Source organism: Lipotes vexillifer, unplaced genomic scaffold (genome assembly GCF_000442215.2).
Source record: "Lipotes vexillifer unplaced genomic scaffold, Lipotes_vexillifer_v1.1 scaffold97, whole genome shotgun sequence".
NCBI lineage: Eukaryota > Metazoa > Chordata > Mammalia > Artiodactyla > Lipotidae > Lipotes > Lipotes vexillifer.
The window spans coordinates 948,470-962,965 of NW_006775688.1; the positions used below are offsets into that span (position 1 = coordinate 948,470).

At 43.0% G+C, this 14,496-nt stretch overlaps 2 protein-coding genes across 8 annotated transcripts in view; one reads left to right on the top strand and one right to left on the bottom strand.

Annotated features, from left to right (window-relative positions):
- SMG7 (SMG7 nonsense mediated mRNA decay factor) overlaps positions 1–6,697 on the top strand; it is a 73,876-nt gene extending 67,179 nt beyond the window's left edge. For 3 of the 6 annotated variants that reach the window (XM_007450141.1, XM_007450142.1, XM_007450140.1), the window contains exons 18-22: positions 1,827–1,907; positions 2,383–2,542; positions 3,210–3,380; positions 3,501–3,646; positions 4,260–6,697. In XM_007450141.1, coding sequence (XP_007450203.1) covers positions 1,827–1,907; positions 2,383–2,542; positions 3,210–3,380; positions 3,501–3,646; positions 4,260–4,373 — 672 coding nt within the window. In that variant the 3' untranslated portion in view covers positions 4,374–6,697. The remainder of the gene's footprint in view (positions 1–1,826; positions 1,908–2,382; positions 2,543–3,209; positions 3,381–3,500; positions 3,647–4,259) is intronic. The other 3 variants (XM_007450138.1, XM_007450139.1, XM_007450137.1) reach the window with 3 other exon arrangements.
- Positions 6,698–7,831: 1,134 nt separating this feature from the next.
- NCF2 (neutrophil cytosolic factor 2) overlaps positions 7,832–14,496 on the bottom strand; it is a 25,085-nt gene continuing 18,420 nt past the window's right edge. The window contains exons 12-15 of one of the 2 annotated variants that reach the window (XM_007450143.1): positions 14,159–14,310; positions 13,920–14,031; positions 10,800–10,977; positions 7,832–8,315 (exon numbers count right to left, since the gene is read on the bottom strand). In XM_007450143.1, the coding sequence (XP_007450205.1) occupies positions 8,203–8,315; positions 10,800–10,977; positions 13,920–14,031; positions 14,159–14,310 (555 nt within the window). In that variant the 3' untranslated portion in view covers positions 7,832–8,202. The remainder of the gene's footprint in view (positions 8,316–10,799; positions 10,978–13,919; positions 14,032–14,158; positions 14,311–14,496) is intronic. The other variant, XM_007450144.1, reaches the window with a different exon arrangement.

A 14,496-nucleotide genomic window follows, 5' to 3' on the forward strand; every position in this document is an offset into this window, starting at 1 on the left:
GATTGCCCAAACTAACCGTCAAATGGTAGTAGAACATAGCAAAACATGTCTGATTCCATAGTTTCCCCAAATCTTATAGCTTTGTTACATGTTATCCAGAAAGCATCCTGCAGGGCTGGTCACACACAGAATGTGATGCTGGCCAGTTAACTTACTTTTCAGGTATCATTTCCACCTGGACCCAGGAATTTTAGGTGTCATTTAATCTTGTTTAGGAACAGTGAGGTTTTTCCTCATGTATTCAAAATATGAAATAAATAATGTTCTAGATGTTTTACTGAATAAAAAAATTCTAGATTGATTTTACCGAACAGTATGTGGTTCTTTTCTGTTTGGTTAACTAAGAGCCCTGATCTAAATTCAGAGCCAGATTCATAAACAGAATGAGTGAAAATGAAAAGGCCTCTATTTATAAACATAGTTGGAGTAACATAAATGAGTGAACACAGAGAAGTAACTAGAATGACATAAAATAAAGTCTAAGAATTGATTAGTGGTATCTTTTAAAAATAACCTTCTGTAACCCAGTGTGCATTTCAAAGAATGCCATTGTTTAGATATTTTACTAAGGTGGGGGGACTGTAAGAAAGATGTATGCTATGAGGTCTTTCCCCCGCTTCCTTCATGCCATCTTAATAAAACAAAACAATTCTTGAGTTCCACTTTCTCGCTGTTTCTTTCCCATAAACACGGGGTAAGAAGACATTCATAAGATTAAAGTGCATTGATTTTAGTATTAGGAGAACTGAAAGCTGCTTAATGGCTCTCGTGACAAACTGCCATCCCTGGCACTTGAAGTTCCCTTAAGAATTTTCCTGAGTGAGTGGCCACAGAGACCTCTCACTTCCCCCACTAAAATTAGCAGAAATAAAAGATCCCCTAGACACTTGAACAGTCGTAGTGCAATGGCAGTGCCTAGAGGTTGTTGAATGTCCAGATACTAAACTGTTGCCTCTATGTGTTTGCCTTTCTTGCTCCTTTTTTTTTGCTGCGGTGGCTTGAGGGACAGGCAGGGGAGCACGTCTCTGTACACTAGTTTCCTAATCTCTTTGTTCCTGTTGTGCCTGCCCCTTCCGTTGGAAATGAAGCTGATGGTGGAACAAGCGGAGGGGGGCCTTTTAGTGGATTTTTTTTCATGTTTAAAAAAATCCTTGCGGTAGCCCTTCTTATATTTAACATCGTTAATGATGTGTGTGAAAGTGCCTTGCATGTAGCAGGTGTTTAATAAATGCTTTGTTGACCAACAATTCAGTGACAGTGAGCATCAGAGATTCAGCTTTTTTTTGCCTAATAACTTTCTTAGGGCCAATAAATGTAAGCTTGACTTCAGCAACTATTTTAATAATATACCACAAATAGAGTTGTTAGGAACCATGCTAACAAAACCAGTTGTCACATGGATTTAAAGGCTTTTTAAAAGTCATTAATGTCAGTGTTTTAAAAATTTAGGGAGGAAACAGTGCCAGATCAGTTCCCCTTCTTGTTTTGAGAGTATTTTAAATGCAACTGTTGACAAAGGGATTCCTGAGGTTCTTTCCTAGTGAACACTCCAAACTGCCAGTTTCCAGGGTCCCTGCCAGGATCTCTGTGCTAGATTAGAGGTGCTGATCAGGAGGGTTCTGTCTGACTCACCTGTGACAACTGGCACTTATCTGGTGTCATGGCATTAACGAATTTGAATTTATGTCTTCTAAGCTTTAAATTGTACAAGATAGGTGAGTACAAGTATGCTTAAATTGGGGTCTTTTGGTTGCATGGTATCTTAAAACTAATATTAAGAAAATGGAAGGCATAATTTAACTACCTTTTTTTCCGGGACTGTGAAGAAATCCTTATTGGAGAAGCCCTCAGAACTCATGTCACATTCATCCTCTTTCCTGTCGCTCACCGGATTCTCTCTCAATCAGGTGCGTAAACAGTGAAGCATCCTGCTTTGTGCTTTTATTGTGGGCTAGTATTTTCTTTCCCGTTCTATTTCAATATGTCTGTTTTTCTCTTTCCTTTCTCTTCCATATATTGGTGTTTTCCAGGTATTTGATTTTGTTCCCCACCCCCCTTTGATTAGGGTACACTAGAGACTTGTATAAGTTTGAATTGTTTAACTTCTCATTAATGTTAAAGTCTCTGGGGCTCTGTTGTTCAGCAAGTAAATTATTCATACTTTCTAACCCAGGTGGTTTACATAGAGCAAAATAAAGGGTGAGGGAAAGTAAAAGGCAAATGAATTAAACGGGAAAACTGAAAGAAACAGAAGTAAAAGCCTTCAAAAGTTTGTCTTGCAAAGAAAGGCTTAAGATAAGCATCCATGAGCATGAACACTGCATTTTCTTAAATCTCTTTCTTTGGCGTGAGTTTGTTAACTTGGTGGTCATTGTCTTTCAGGAAAGATACCCAAATAACAGTGTGTTCAATGAGGTATATGGGAAGAACCTGACAACCAGCTCTAAAGCAGAACTTAATCCCTCAATGGCCCCCCAGGAAACATCATTGTACTCCCTTTTTGAAGGGACTCCATGGTCTCCATCACTTCCTGCCAGTTCAGGTATTGACTAGTCTTTAAATTATAGACCTTGCATTTCCCGTACACTCAGGTTGATTAAGAGATAGTATGATTGTGTTTTGGTGGTTTTTGTTTGTATTTTGTTGTTGTTGTTATTTGTTTGTTTTTAAAGTAACTTCTGAAGGAAAATAGGAAAAAAAGCCTGATGAACTGGTTCATATGATAAATGACACGAAAAAGCTGTTTTACATCCTCAGTAATGAGCAGAGTTGTAAGGGAGAAAAATACGAGTTTTATCTTAAGGTTTGCACCTGTTTTTTAGTTTTATTTGTAGATATTCGTTCTTTGCAGGAAAAGTTGCACTTTTAAAAATACAGAGTTAATAGTAATTTTTAAGGTTAGGCAGTTCTGTTCTGATAGAGAAGAGCAGTTATACTTACCTGAAAGAGGCACACCAAAAGAATGCATTTATTTGACAAAACTGTGTACTGTTTTATTTTGTAAGGCAAGGAATGTGCCTTAGGCATGCACAGCAAGACAGACGAGTGCATTTGGCAGGATCCCTTTTGGGGCCTTTATTTGCCTTTCTCCTGAAACCTTGTGATTATTGTTAACAGAATTTAAGTGATCAGACCTACAGGAAACTTTCATTCTTGGCATGTTTGTGAAACATCTTTGTTTAATGTCCTGCGTTGCTATTATTTCATAGATCATTCAACACCAGCCAGCCAGTCTCCTCATTCTTCCAACCCAAGCAGCCTGCCAAGCTCCCCTCCGACACACAACCACAATTCTGTCCCATTCTCCAATTTTGGACCCATTGGGACTCCAGATAACAGGGATAGGAGAACGGCAGATCGGTGGAAAACTGATAAGCCAGGTGAGATCCAGACTTCATTGCTCAGCAAAAGTGAAAGAACTTACTCTACCCTTCCCTAGCTTTTGGCATTTGGCAAGGATAGAACAACGTCTTGAATTATTCTTATCTCTTCATTCCTAGCCATGGGTGGGTTTGGCATTGATTATCTCTCAGCAACATCATCCTCTGAGAGCAGTTGGCATCAGGCCAGCACTTCAAGTGGCTCCTGGACAGGCCATGGCCCATCCATGGAGGATTCTTCTGCTGTCCTCATGGAAAGCCTAAAGGTGAGTGGGTCAGGTACAAGAACCGCAAGAGATGTCTCTGCTTTCATTCACATAAATGGCTAATCTTATTCCTAAGGCCCTGAGGATTGATTCATAGCACATATCTAGCAAAGTCCTAGAAGCACCGTCTGCCTTATAAGATTCTTGAATAGGACTTTTTTTTTTTAATTTGTGAATTCACTAGTGATAAAGCAGTATCCTCAGGGGGACAGACATGAAGGTTTTAATTGGATTCTAAGATAAAGAAAATTCGGACTCACCTTGGAATGTTTTATTTAAGCCTTTTCTAAACAAGTCAAAGAAGGGCATCTAATTTCAGAAATGTTTTGTTTGCCTGAAACCTTTCTGGTAAATGCTCTGGTCTCACATGGAGCTGAGTTTTAGCAAAAAGACTTTATATAAAACATACTTCCACCTTTTCTGGGATCTTAATGGGAACTAACCTGTCTTGAAGACCTGGTCTTAGAACAACTTTTTCTAATAGCTGGGGTTTTTTAGGGTTTGGGAATCTTGGGGCATACATGCCTTTATGTTTGGCTGGGATTGAAAAACAAATCCCTTAAAGACAACCAGGCATTTGACCTCTGCTGACAAGCTCTGGGCTGTTTTTCAGTCTATCTGGTCCAGTTCCATGATGCATCCTGGACCTTCCGCTTTGGAGCAGCTGTTAATGCAGCAGAAGCAGAAACAGCAGCGGGGACAAGGCACCATGAACCCTCCACACTGAGGCCAGAGTGGCAACCCTGGGAATGAAGGCTCCATAAACCATGGCATGTTGGGTTTGCAGGACTGGCCCACACAGTCCCCTGCAGGTGGCAGCCCTCTTTTCTGTTTCTCGCTGTTGAGAGGGTGTAAGTGTTCCACCAGCCCGCTGAGTGTGCACGAAATGTCTGCAGTGCAGCAAAAAGAAAAAACCATCAGGAACTCTCCGTCCCCTCGGGGCCTTCCGGAGGGAGAGAGGAACTGCTGTTTGTCTCACTCAGTTACCTGATATCACCGCCTTTCACCTTCTCCATCGTGCATGTCCCCAGCCACATGGGAAGTGAAAGCTGAGAAGGGAAGGCAGATGGGAGAAGCCAATGGGAACGTCTCAGTCCTTTTTTTCCTTTTTGGGGAGTAAAATAGGAATCCATTAATGATTGCTTTGCTGACTGAGAATGTAGTTGAAATTACTCCTGAACATCTTTTATTATTGTTATTACTCTCAGTAGTAAGATATCACATTGAATTCTTCCATACACGGATGTGCTTCTTCTAGTCAGTGTGTAGCAAAGAAAGCCCCGTGCACTGCTCCTGTGAGAGGTTGGTGGTGACAGGATGGGGAAACTGACCTCTTCAGCCAGTGGAAATGTTCCGTAAGGGAGAGGACAAGGCCTCAACTTTCACTCAGAAGGTTCTGGTGGGCCCTCCTCTGGCCTGGAGACTCCAGCAGGAAATGCCCTTCACTCTGTAGGTGCTTGAGCCCCAATCGAGGATTCAGCATGGGTGGTGGTGCTGGGCTGGACTTGCAGACAAACCGCTGTAGGATTTTAAATTAACGTTTTTGATTCCTGTCCATTTTACAGTAGCAAAGCAGGCAGTCCCACAAAAGGCAGGCTAGTCCATTCATGGTCTGACGCATTTTAATAGGTAGAAGCTTTCAGTGTGGTTATTTTTTGTTTGGTTGGTTTTTGTGCCCCCATCCTACTTACCACCCACCTCCTCCTTTCCCTCCCTCCACCCCTTTTCTACCCTGTGCTGTGTGCTAGTAATCGTTATTATTCCTAACATGCACAACATCTCGCCAAGAAGCAACAGCATGGGGTCCAGCAGCTGGGGCCCAAAAGACAGTCTGAAGAAGAAGGAAGCAGCAGCAGCGGCGTCTGCATAGCCCACCGAGGGGCCAGGCCCCCGCCCGGCTGCAGTCTCCCAGCCTCCACTTTCAGAGTGAAATTCAAGGCAACATGGACACGTGTGCGTCACGCAGAGAAGAAAACACAAGGAAGTCCATTCTGGAAAAGGCGAAAGGAAGGAAAATAAACTTTTATTTGCTATTTATTAGAAGGAAAGAGGACTGATAATTTTCTTGTGTAGAAACAGAAGGACAGCATTTCTGATAGTCATTTCATGGAAAAGTAATATTTTAAGGGGAAATTATGGAAACAATCGAAATGTCCAATTGCTGTGCTAGTGGTAGCGTTTATTTTCTGGGAGAGCTCTCCTTTGTGTGTGTGTGTGTGTGTGCGTGTGCGTGCGTGTGTGCGCATGTGCGCACACATGCCCGTCTGCTCCCCCAGAGGGGAGGGGTGATGCGTGTGAGTGTGTGGAGCTAGCGTGGGACTTAAGAGCTGGAAAACAGCTGCAGAGCAAAGCACATCCAGGAGCCCCAGTCGTCACTGGAGTCTGGGCAACCCCAGCAATGAAACGGGGTGAGATTCATGCTCATTGCTCTTCCGTGACAGTGGTTGGAGTCCTGTATGCTTACATTATTGCTCTTTTAGTTTGACATGGTGTTTGAGGTTTTTTTTGTTTTGTTTTATTTTTTTGAAAGGTCCCAAAAGGTGAAGTCCCCCACCCAGTGTCAATATGAAACCTTTTGTGCTTCTCTCCAGCCCCTTCCCCGTGTCCACCTTTCTCCCTTCCCTCCGTCCCAAGCCTCCTTCCCCGCTGCCTTTACCCATTTGTGTGTTTGAGCTCTGCATTCAGGCAGCTGCAACATTCCAGTGTTTGAACTGTCACGGATTCTTGCGCCCTTGCCACGCTCACCAGGTTCACCGTCTCGGTCCCACGTAGTGCCCAGGTCCCATCTACAGCCCCATTTCTGCATGAGAATTTGATGTATGGAATGTTTTCTGACTCTTGGGGCGGGGTTCCTCGCCTTATCATCCTCAGTGTGGAGTAATGAGGAGGGAGAGGAGAATCTTCATCAGAAACTGGTTTTGTGTAGTAAACTTTCTTTTGTGTTTATTTTTTTGTTTTTGTTTTTGTTTTTTGTTTTGGTCTGTCTGTGCAAGACCTGCAGCTGCTGAATTCAGCTTTGCCTTTAATTAAACCATGTTCTCTCCAACCAGATCCGCGTATAGATTGTTTCTTTTTTATCCTAAAAGAAAATCCAACTTAAAAAACAAAAGCTTAAACTACTTACAGGTCATCTAGGGGAAAGCAAAGAAGGTCAAAAATCAAATATGCTTCAGGGTTATTTTTGCTTTTAGTAATGTTCCTAACCAATATGCAGGATTATGGAAAGGGATGGGTAGAAAGAAACTGTCAATTCTTTTAACAGCTCAGCATTTTTATTCTTATTGTCACCCTTAATAAAGCAACTCAGAGATAGTTTATCCTTTCGGCCCAGTAAACTCACTAAGTGTGATGAGCAGCAACAGTAATTGGTGTTCTTTGCTTTGGGGTTGTATTTCTTCAAGTTGTGTCCCATATTTCCAGTGGTAGCCTGCTGGGCCTTTGCATGTGCCAGAAGCCAGCACCACAGCTCACCAGTGTGTGTGTGTGCGTGCCCAGCAGCTGCCCTTTCACCTTGATGTTGATTCAGTCTACACTTCATTTCCTAACGGTGCTTTTCACACACACCTACACACTTGAAAAATTGTTAACAAAGCCACATATATTCTACAAAAGGAAGTGGGGGGATTAAGGCCAGGTCTTTAGTATTTATGGAAAACTCTCACCCAAGTTAACCCTGAAAAACTGGGCCATTTGATTAAATGATAACCAGAATAAACCGATAGCATTCTATCATGTATATTACTAGAGTACTTATCATAAAATGTTACCTACTAGGGTAGTACTAACCAACTGGCTTCCTGAACACAGCTGCTTTTCATTTATTTATTAGTGGCGTACATTCATTATTGAACTCATAAGAAATGTTCCTCCCTGAGAACACATGAAGGGATGTAGTTCTAGTATTTTAATTTTCTGTGGAATTAAAAGCTATTTCAGGGGTACATAACTCAGTCTAGGTTCTGTTTAAGCAACAAGACTGTTAACCCCCCAAAATGTTATTTTGTGTGTGTGTGTGTGTGTGTGTGTGTGTGTGTGTGTGTGTGTGTGTGTGTGTGTGTGTGCGCGCGCGTACGCCTTCTGAATTACCTGTAAAGTTACCTGAGGCCCTAGGAGTCTGTGATAGTAATGGTGCAGGAATGGGGGTAATTACACTTAGGTCTTGGGCCTGCACTCTGGGTATCTTGTTTTTGTAAGTTTTTTATTGAGGCATCACATACACAGAGAGGTGTACCAATAGTAAGTATACAACTCGGTGAATTTTCACGAACTGAATATATCTGGGTAGCCAGCACTCAGAGCAAGAAACAGATTATCAGCACCCTAGAAGACCCCCTCATGCCCTTCCAGACTCTTCCAACCACCACCCCCTCCCCGCCTCCAAGGTAATCACCATCTTAAGTTCCACATCACTGTCTAACAGGTTAAATTTTAACAGGGAAAAGTAGATGAATTAATACTTCCAAACAGCGCTGTCTGTACAGTGTACTGCAGAGGCGTGCTGAATCTTGCAAATGACAGTACCTCCTTTTCTTCAACTTTGTAGGTTGTGAAACATCCTAGACGACTCTAGGAGTGCTTTCCAAGTCTGTAGTTGCACGTTCTTCAACAAAAACTTTGGGGAAAATGCCAACTTTCCCTTTGCACTCCCCCTCCAGCCATTCTTCATTCACTGATAAAAGGAAAAGTATACTTTAATTTCTAAAATGAGTATAGGAGAATTACCTCATCTGAATATTGCACACATCTTTCGTCAGTCCTTCACCCCCCAAGCTGTGCTAACGGAAAAGTCTGCTTTGGAAAGTGACTGGAGGTAAGAGCAAACATAGGACTTAGCCATTTCCTTATTGGTTTCTGTCTTGGACATGATAATGGAGGAATAAAGTGCAGAGGAATGAATTCGACTTTTCAAAATGTTACCAGAGAAACAAAGTGAAAGAAATTGAATAATGAATCTTTAGATATGATTTTTTTTTTAACAAAGAGTTTTAGCTTTGTTGGGAATCTTTGTTTTGATTACAGGAAAGGGACATGCAATTGGTTAAATATATTAATAATGAATGTTCACTGGTGAATGATCAAAGAATGGAGAGTCGGAGCTAGTGATGGGTTCAGTCCATGTTTGTAAAATATAAGAGTTTTCGTAGCACCTACTTTGAGACTAATAAAGTGCAGGCACAGACTTCATAACTCAGTTGTAGATAATATCCCCGTTTTACTAAGGAAAAGGAGACCCAGAGAGATTAATAGCTTGTTCAGGGTCATTATGCCAATAAATATCAGACACCTTAGGTATGTATGACCTACTCCAAAGCCAGACCATAGAACCAGTTCAGAAGTTCATCTTTGGATGTAAGACATCTGTATCAGATGTTACAGCAGCACTGGTGCTTGGATCCTGTCCCCAGAAACTCTTGCTTTAATTAGTGTGGAGTGTGGTCGGGCATCGGAGTTTTTTCTACAGTTCACTCAAGGTGATTCTAATTGCAAACTGTTGTCTTGATTCTTCCCCCTATAATGTGAGTCATGGATCAGCATTTGTTTGTTGTGGATCCTGGGAGCATACTAGAAATGCCAAAATCTCAGGTCCTACCCCAAACCTGAGTCGGAATCCATATTAACAAGCTCCCCAGGTGATTCACATTTTAAATTTGAGAAACTTTTGGAATGAAACTCTCATAACTTGAATACAGTTGAACTCGCCCCTCAGCCCCACACAATGTTTATGCTGAATTCTGTTTTCTCTGTAACTGTTATAATATCAAAATATTACATGGATACTTTCTGAATGAGACCAACTTAGACTTTTATACATATCCCAGTAAAGAGTACACCACCTTCTCTGCATACCTACCCAGAAGGTTTTTCAGAGCATTCACTTGTCTTTTTCTTATCCCCAACCCTGAAAAAAAACCTCTGGACAATTAAGCTGATTGGTTGATACTGACACTTAAGAAATGGTGTGCGGAGTTAAATCCAACTCTTACAACTGAGTTTCCATTCTCCCTTTCAGAAGATATGCACTGACTGTGCATCCTGTTTCTGTTTTTCATTACTCATATTTTGAGTTAGTTGCCACAGTCTCGTACACTCACTCTTTACCCCATTAAATTTAAAATCTGCTCTCATTTCTTAACCTGTTAGATATTCTGTTATAATTGATAATAGTGTTCGGTTTTCACTACTTTGCATTACTAATGCACAAGATTTCAGCCATGTGAATGAAGCTTTTGATGTGACTCTTGCTTGTTACCAGGTAGAGAAATAAGACTGTGTCAAACCATGAGTTAGAGCGGTGCTCCTCTGTATGGTCAGTAGACCAGCATCACCTAGAAGCTTGTTAAAAATGCAAATTAGGGCTTCCCTGGTGGCGCAGTGGTGGAGAGTCCACCTGCCGATGTAGGGGACACAGGTTCGTGCCCCGGTCCGGGAAGATCCCACACACCGCGGAGCAGCTGGGCCCGTGAGCCATGGCCGCTGAGCCTGCGTGTCCAGAGCCTGTGCTCCGCAACGGGAGAGGCCACAAAAAAAAAAAAAAAAAAAAAAAAAAAAAGCAAATTAGTGAGCCCCACCCCAGACCCGAATCAGAATCTCTGGAGCTGGGCCAAGGAATTTTATTTCACAAACTGCAAAGGATGCATGAGCATACTTAAGTTTGAGAACTAAATTAGAACACTCCACTTATTTCAGTGTTTAATGTGTTTGATTTGTAACATCCAGGAAAGTTGCCAGAGAGAGCAATTCTGAATAGTTGCTTCTTAAGGCAAAATTTATCCCCTTCTTCCTTCATCTTCGAAAAGTACATCAATTCAAAGAATTGTAGTTTGCAGAAGATCAGTATCATGCGGTTCGGTGCAAAGGCAAAATGATTCTAACCACCTTCCAATTCATTAGTTCTGGTATGAGAATCCATGGCTTCCAAAACAATCTTTAATAATCAAAATGTGATTTAAGTCTGCCATTTGTTGCTTCCCTGCCCAGGAGAGAGCATCAGATGGAAAGGTCAGTGCTCAGTTTTGCTCCCTCTGGCTGAAAGCTAGGCAGGATATTGAAAACTGGCTAAAGTTTGTAGCTTATTGATGTTTTCTTCTCTCTGCTCTTGAATTTATTCCTGCTAACATGTGAATTAGTTACTCTAATCAGGAGTAGCACTTACCCATTGATATCACCAGGATTACATCCCCTTCCAGAAACTCCAGGTCTTCTGGCTGGGTAGCCTCGTAGCTGAAGAGTGCTACCACTTGGCTCCCTTCCTTAAGCTGAGCTTCTGTTGTCTGGTTATTAGCATCAGATTTTTTGGTTTCTTCAGTTTCATCTGGAAAGCCCTGGTCACCCTGAAATAATAAAAGGCCTGTTGGTTTTCCTAACTTCCTGCAGCGAACATTGAGCATCGCTAAAGTCAGCATCAGTCGGCAAAATGTCAGTGTAGCACCTGCGTTATAAACTCAGAAAGGCAAGTCTGTGATCAGTACCTAGCATAGACGTGGCATGTACTTTATGAACACCGGATGGTTGGATAAATGAAACCAAAAGGTATGCAGGACTGTAGATAGTCTTAAAATCTTACTGAAACCTTACAGTAATCCTGAAAAGGGTAGAATAGGTAACTATTGTTACTTCTTTTCAGATGGAGAAACAGAGGTTGAGTCACAAGTAAGTGACAGAACCTAAAGTCAGACCGGGGTTTCTAACTCCCAAATCCAATACCCTTTCCCCAGTACCCACAACACTGGGCACCTTGCTATAGAAATGCAAATTTTCTGAGCCATTCCAAATCTATTAATCAGAAACTCCCTGCAGGAGTTAACAATTGTTACAGAAATTAACAATGATTTAAAACATCAAAAAAAAAAACCCTTTTCAGTGAAGTAATTCACATTTAGAGCAGAACTCCTTAAGCAGAATCCTTTAAAGACAGAACTGAAGGGATTAGTCCCAAAACAGACAATTGGAAAACCTAGAGTGACCTTTCAAACTTTCAAGGGACCCCTTGCACTGGCACTTACCCTCAGGGTCCTGGGCCTTTCCTCTCAGCCAGAGGCACCAGGAAGTCTCAGCTGCAATGTCTCTACTTCCTGAAGGCAATTTTCTGAACTCTTAGATAACCACAAGGTTTACTTTGTGGGGTTTACTACAGGGCCTTTCTCCAGGCCCATCCTCTTTAATTCTTCCCCTCCCATTCATTTTTTTTCTTTCCGTGGAACATTTGCCTTTGAGTGAGAACCTGCCAAAGAGACCCTTCCCTAACTGAGCAGAAGCCCCTGCCCAGCTGTAGGGATGAGGGTTTGGAGGAGGGACTCTGCCTTCCACTGTGGGCCCAAGGCCTGCATGGTCTGGGATAGCTTTCCCACTCTGGTCATTTCCATGGCCTCAAAATCTACTTGCAGGTGAAAACTAGTAACTGACCAAGGATTCACTTAGGAATTATTTAATTTTATACTCCCTAGACTGATACAACTGCAGATGCCACAGTCGACAAATGCTGAAGCAGGAAACACAGGTGAGTAGAGGGAGAACCGAAGTGTCACTGGGACCCTACTCAACAACAGCTTTGGACAGTGGAGACTGCAGACTGTGGACTCTGGTCGGGACACCCCAGCCTCCAGACTGTGGATGGGGAGCTGAGTACTCAGAGGAAGCCCACCGGCCAGCCTAGCTGAGCTCCCTGTCTTGCTCATATGCCCCTTGAATCATCAATCCAAAGCAAGGCCTCACTATTTTCTCCCTGCTCACAGCATCATCCTAGCACAGCAGTGTACAAGGCCTTCCCTGATCTGGCCCTGTGGCCTTTGCAACCTTGTCTCCAGCCGCTGTCCCGGTTGCATCCAGTAACACTGAGCCCCCTTTTCCCATTATGGTGATTCTTGTGGTCTCCCCTCTGTTCTCTCCATCTGTGTAACACATCCATCCTAACCACCTCCACCTTGCTAATTTCTACGTACCTTTTTCAGGATAAGCTTCAAGACAATTTCAGCATCATTTTCTCTAGGAAGGCTACTGACTTGTCCCACTTCCCTCCAGCCTCTTTGGGTGAGATACCCTCCTGAGTGCTTATGTAACACAGTAAGGCATTTGTGCATCTCCATCAGTTTACTTAACACATGCTTTGTATTCATCTGTTTGCCCTTGTCTTCCCCCCAAGAAGGGCCTGTGTCTTAACTAGTTTTTATATCTCTAGTGCCTATGTAAGAGAGCAGTAAGAGCCCAGCAAATGTTGGTTGAAGAATTAATGTCACTTGACAAACGCTGGAAACAACCCAAAAGTACACCAACAGGTGAATGAATAAGCAAATTGTGGTATCCATACAGTGGAATACCATTTAGCATTCAAAAGGAATGGACTACTAAAACACAAAAGAATATATCAGTGTATACTGTATGATCCACTAATGTGAAATCACATAAAAGGCAAACAAAAAAGTATGTTGACAGAAAGCAGATGGATGGTTTCCAAGGACCATCGTTGCGGGAGATAATTAACATCTACAACGAAAAGAAATGGCACCTTTTCCAAGAGTAATAACTTGTAGCTACTACTTTTAGCCTCGAACTTTGCTCCTGACTCCCTTTATTCTTACTGGAAAGTCAGTTAACTCTTTTCTAGACCTCAGGTCCTATAGATAACCTGCCCTTTTACTGTTAGTATCGCGAGGTGTTCAAGAGTACAGGCAGGCTCTGTGTAATCTTGGTCAGGTTCACCTCCCTTTGTCTTGTTACCTAAATTACAAAATAGGGTAACAATACCTGCCTCATAGAGTTATGGGGATTATGAGAATTATACACAGACTGCATGGTACCTGGCACATGGGAAGTTCTCAATAGGTGCTTGCTGTTAGTAGGAGGTTTTTATCCAAGGCATCTCTTTGTGAAATAAATGCTCACTACTTTCTTTCACTCCCAAGTGTTCTAACCCGTGGAAACTGAAGGTGAAGAATGGCTGTGAGCTCAGCCTCAAGCTATGACTTCATTCCAACCTTGCTTGATAGTGATGGGTCTAAACATTGAAACAATTAGGTGTGGCAGCAGATGGAAGGGACTAGAAGCATTCTTTGGGCTCCTGGGCCTGCTCTTCTCTTGTGGGAAACCCTCTCCTGGCTGCAACCCGGGTGAGGATGCAATGGAACGGAGGCAGAGCTGAGGCTTGTCACCCACCGTATCCCTAACACCAAGCCTAGTGCCAGGCACACAGAAGGTGCCAGGTAAATGCTGAACTGCTGTTGACGAAGTGGCCCATTAGAAACATGGCCTTAGATGCCCTTGAGCTCACCGCACTCACCACTGTGTTCTCACACCACACAGTCAGGCAGTAGTTTTTCACATGGGCCCAGGCATCCTTCATGCTGTCTTCTGAAAGGAGCACCAGCTCACTGCTGTCCCGAGGCCGATAGCTGGGTAGAGATAATGAGGAAGAATCAAGTCAGAGAGCATCAGTGAAGAGCCATCCTCCACTCCCATCCACCAGGCCAGCAGCAGGCTCCCAGCTGTCCCCCTAACCGCTCCCTGCGTGGAGCTCACCTCAGCTTAGTATGTTCCGGTAGGAGCTCCAGCTTCTTAGCCACCATGTCCCGGACCTGACTGTAGGGGAGCCCGGGCTGAGTTTCTATGACCACTGTGTACTTGTAGTGCACCTTGAGTGTGTAGGACATGGGGATGCTGAGCTTGACTTCCTGTGGGGAGAACAAGCAAAGGGAACTCATGAGTGTCTGAGGCTTCCTCTGAGACACATGCCGGATCACAGGGAGCACCCCGTGGCAGGGAGAGGCCAAGAAGTACCTGGTTTCACAGTAACACGAGAGGGCCTTCAGAGTTCTGTCCTCCAGCCCAACTCTCACTTGGATAAGAATTCCTGCTGG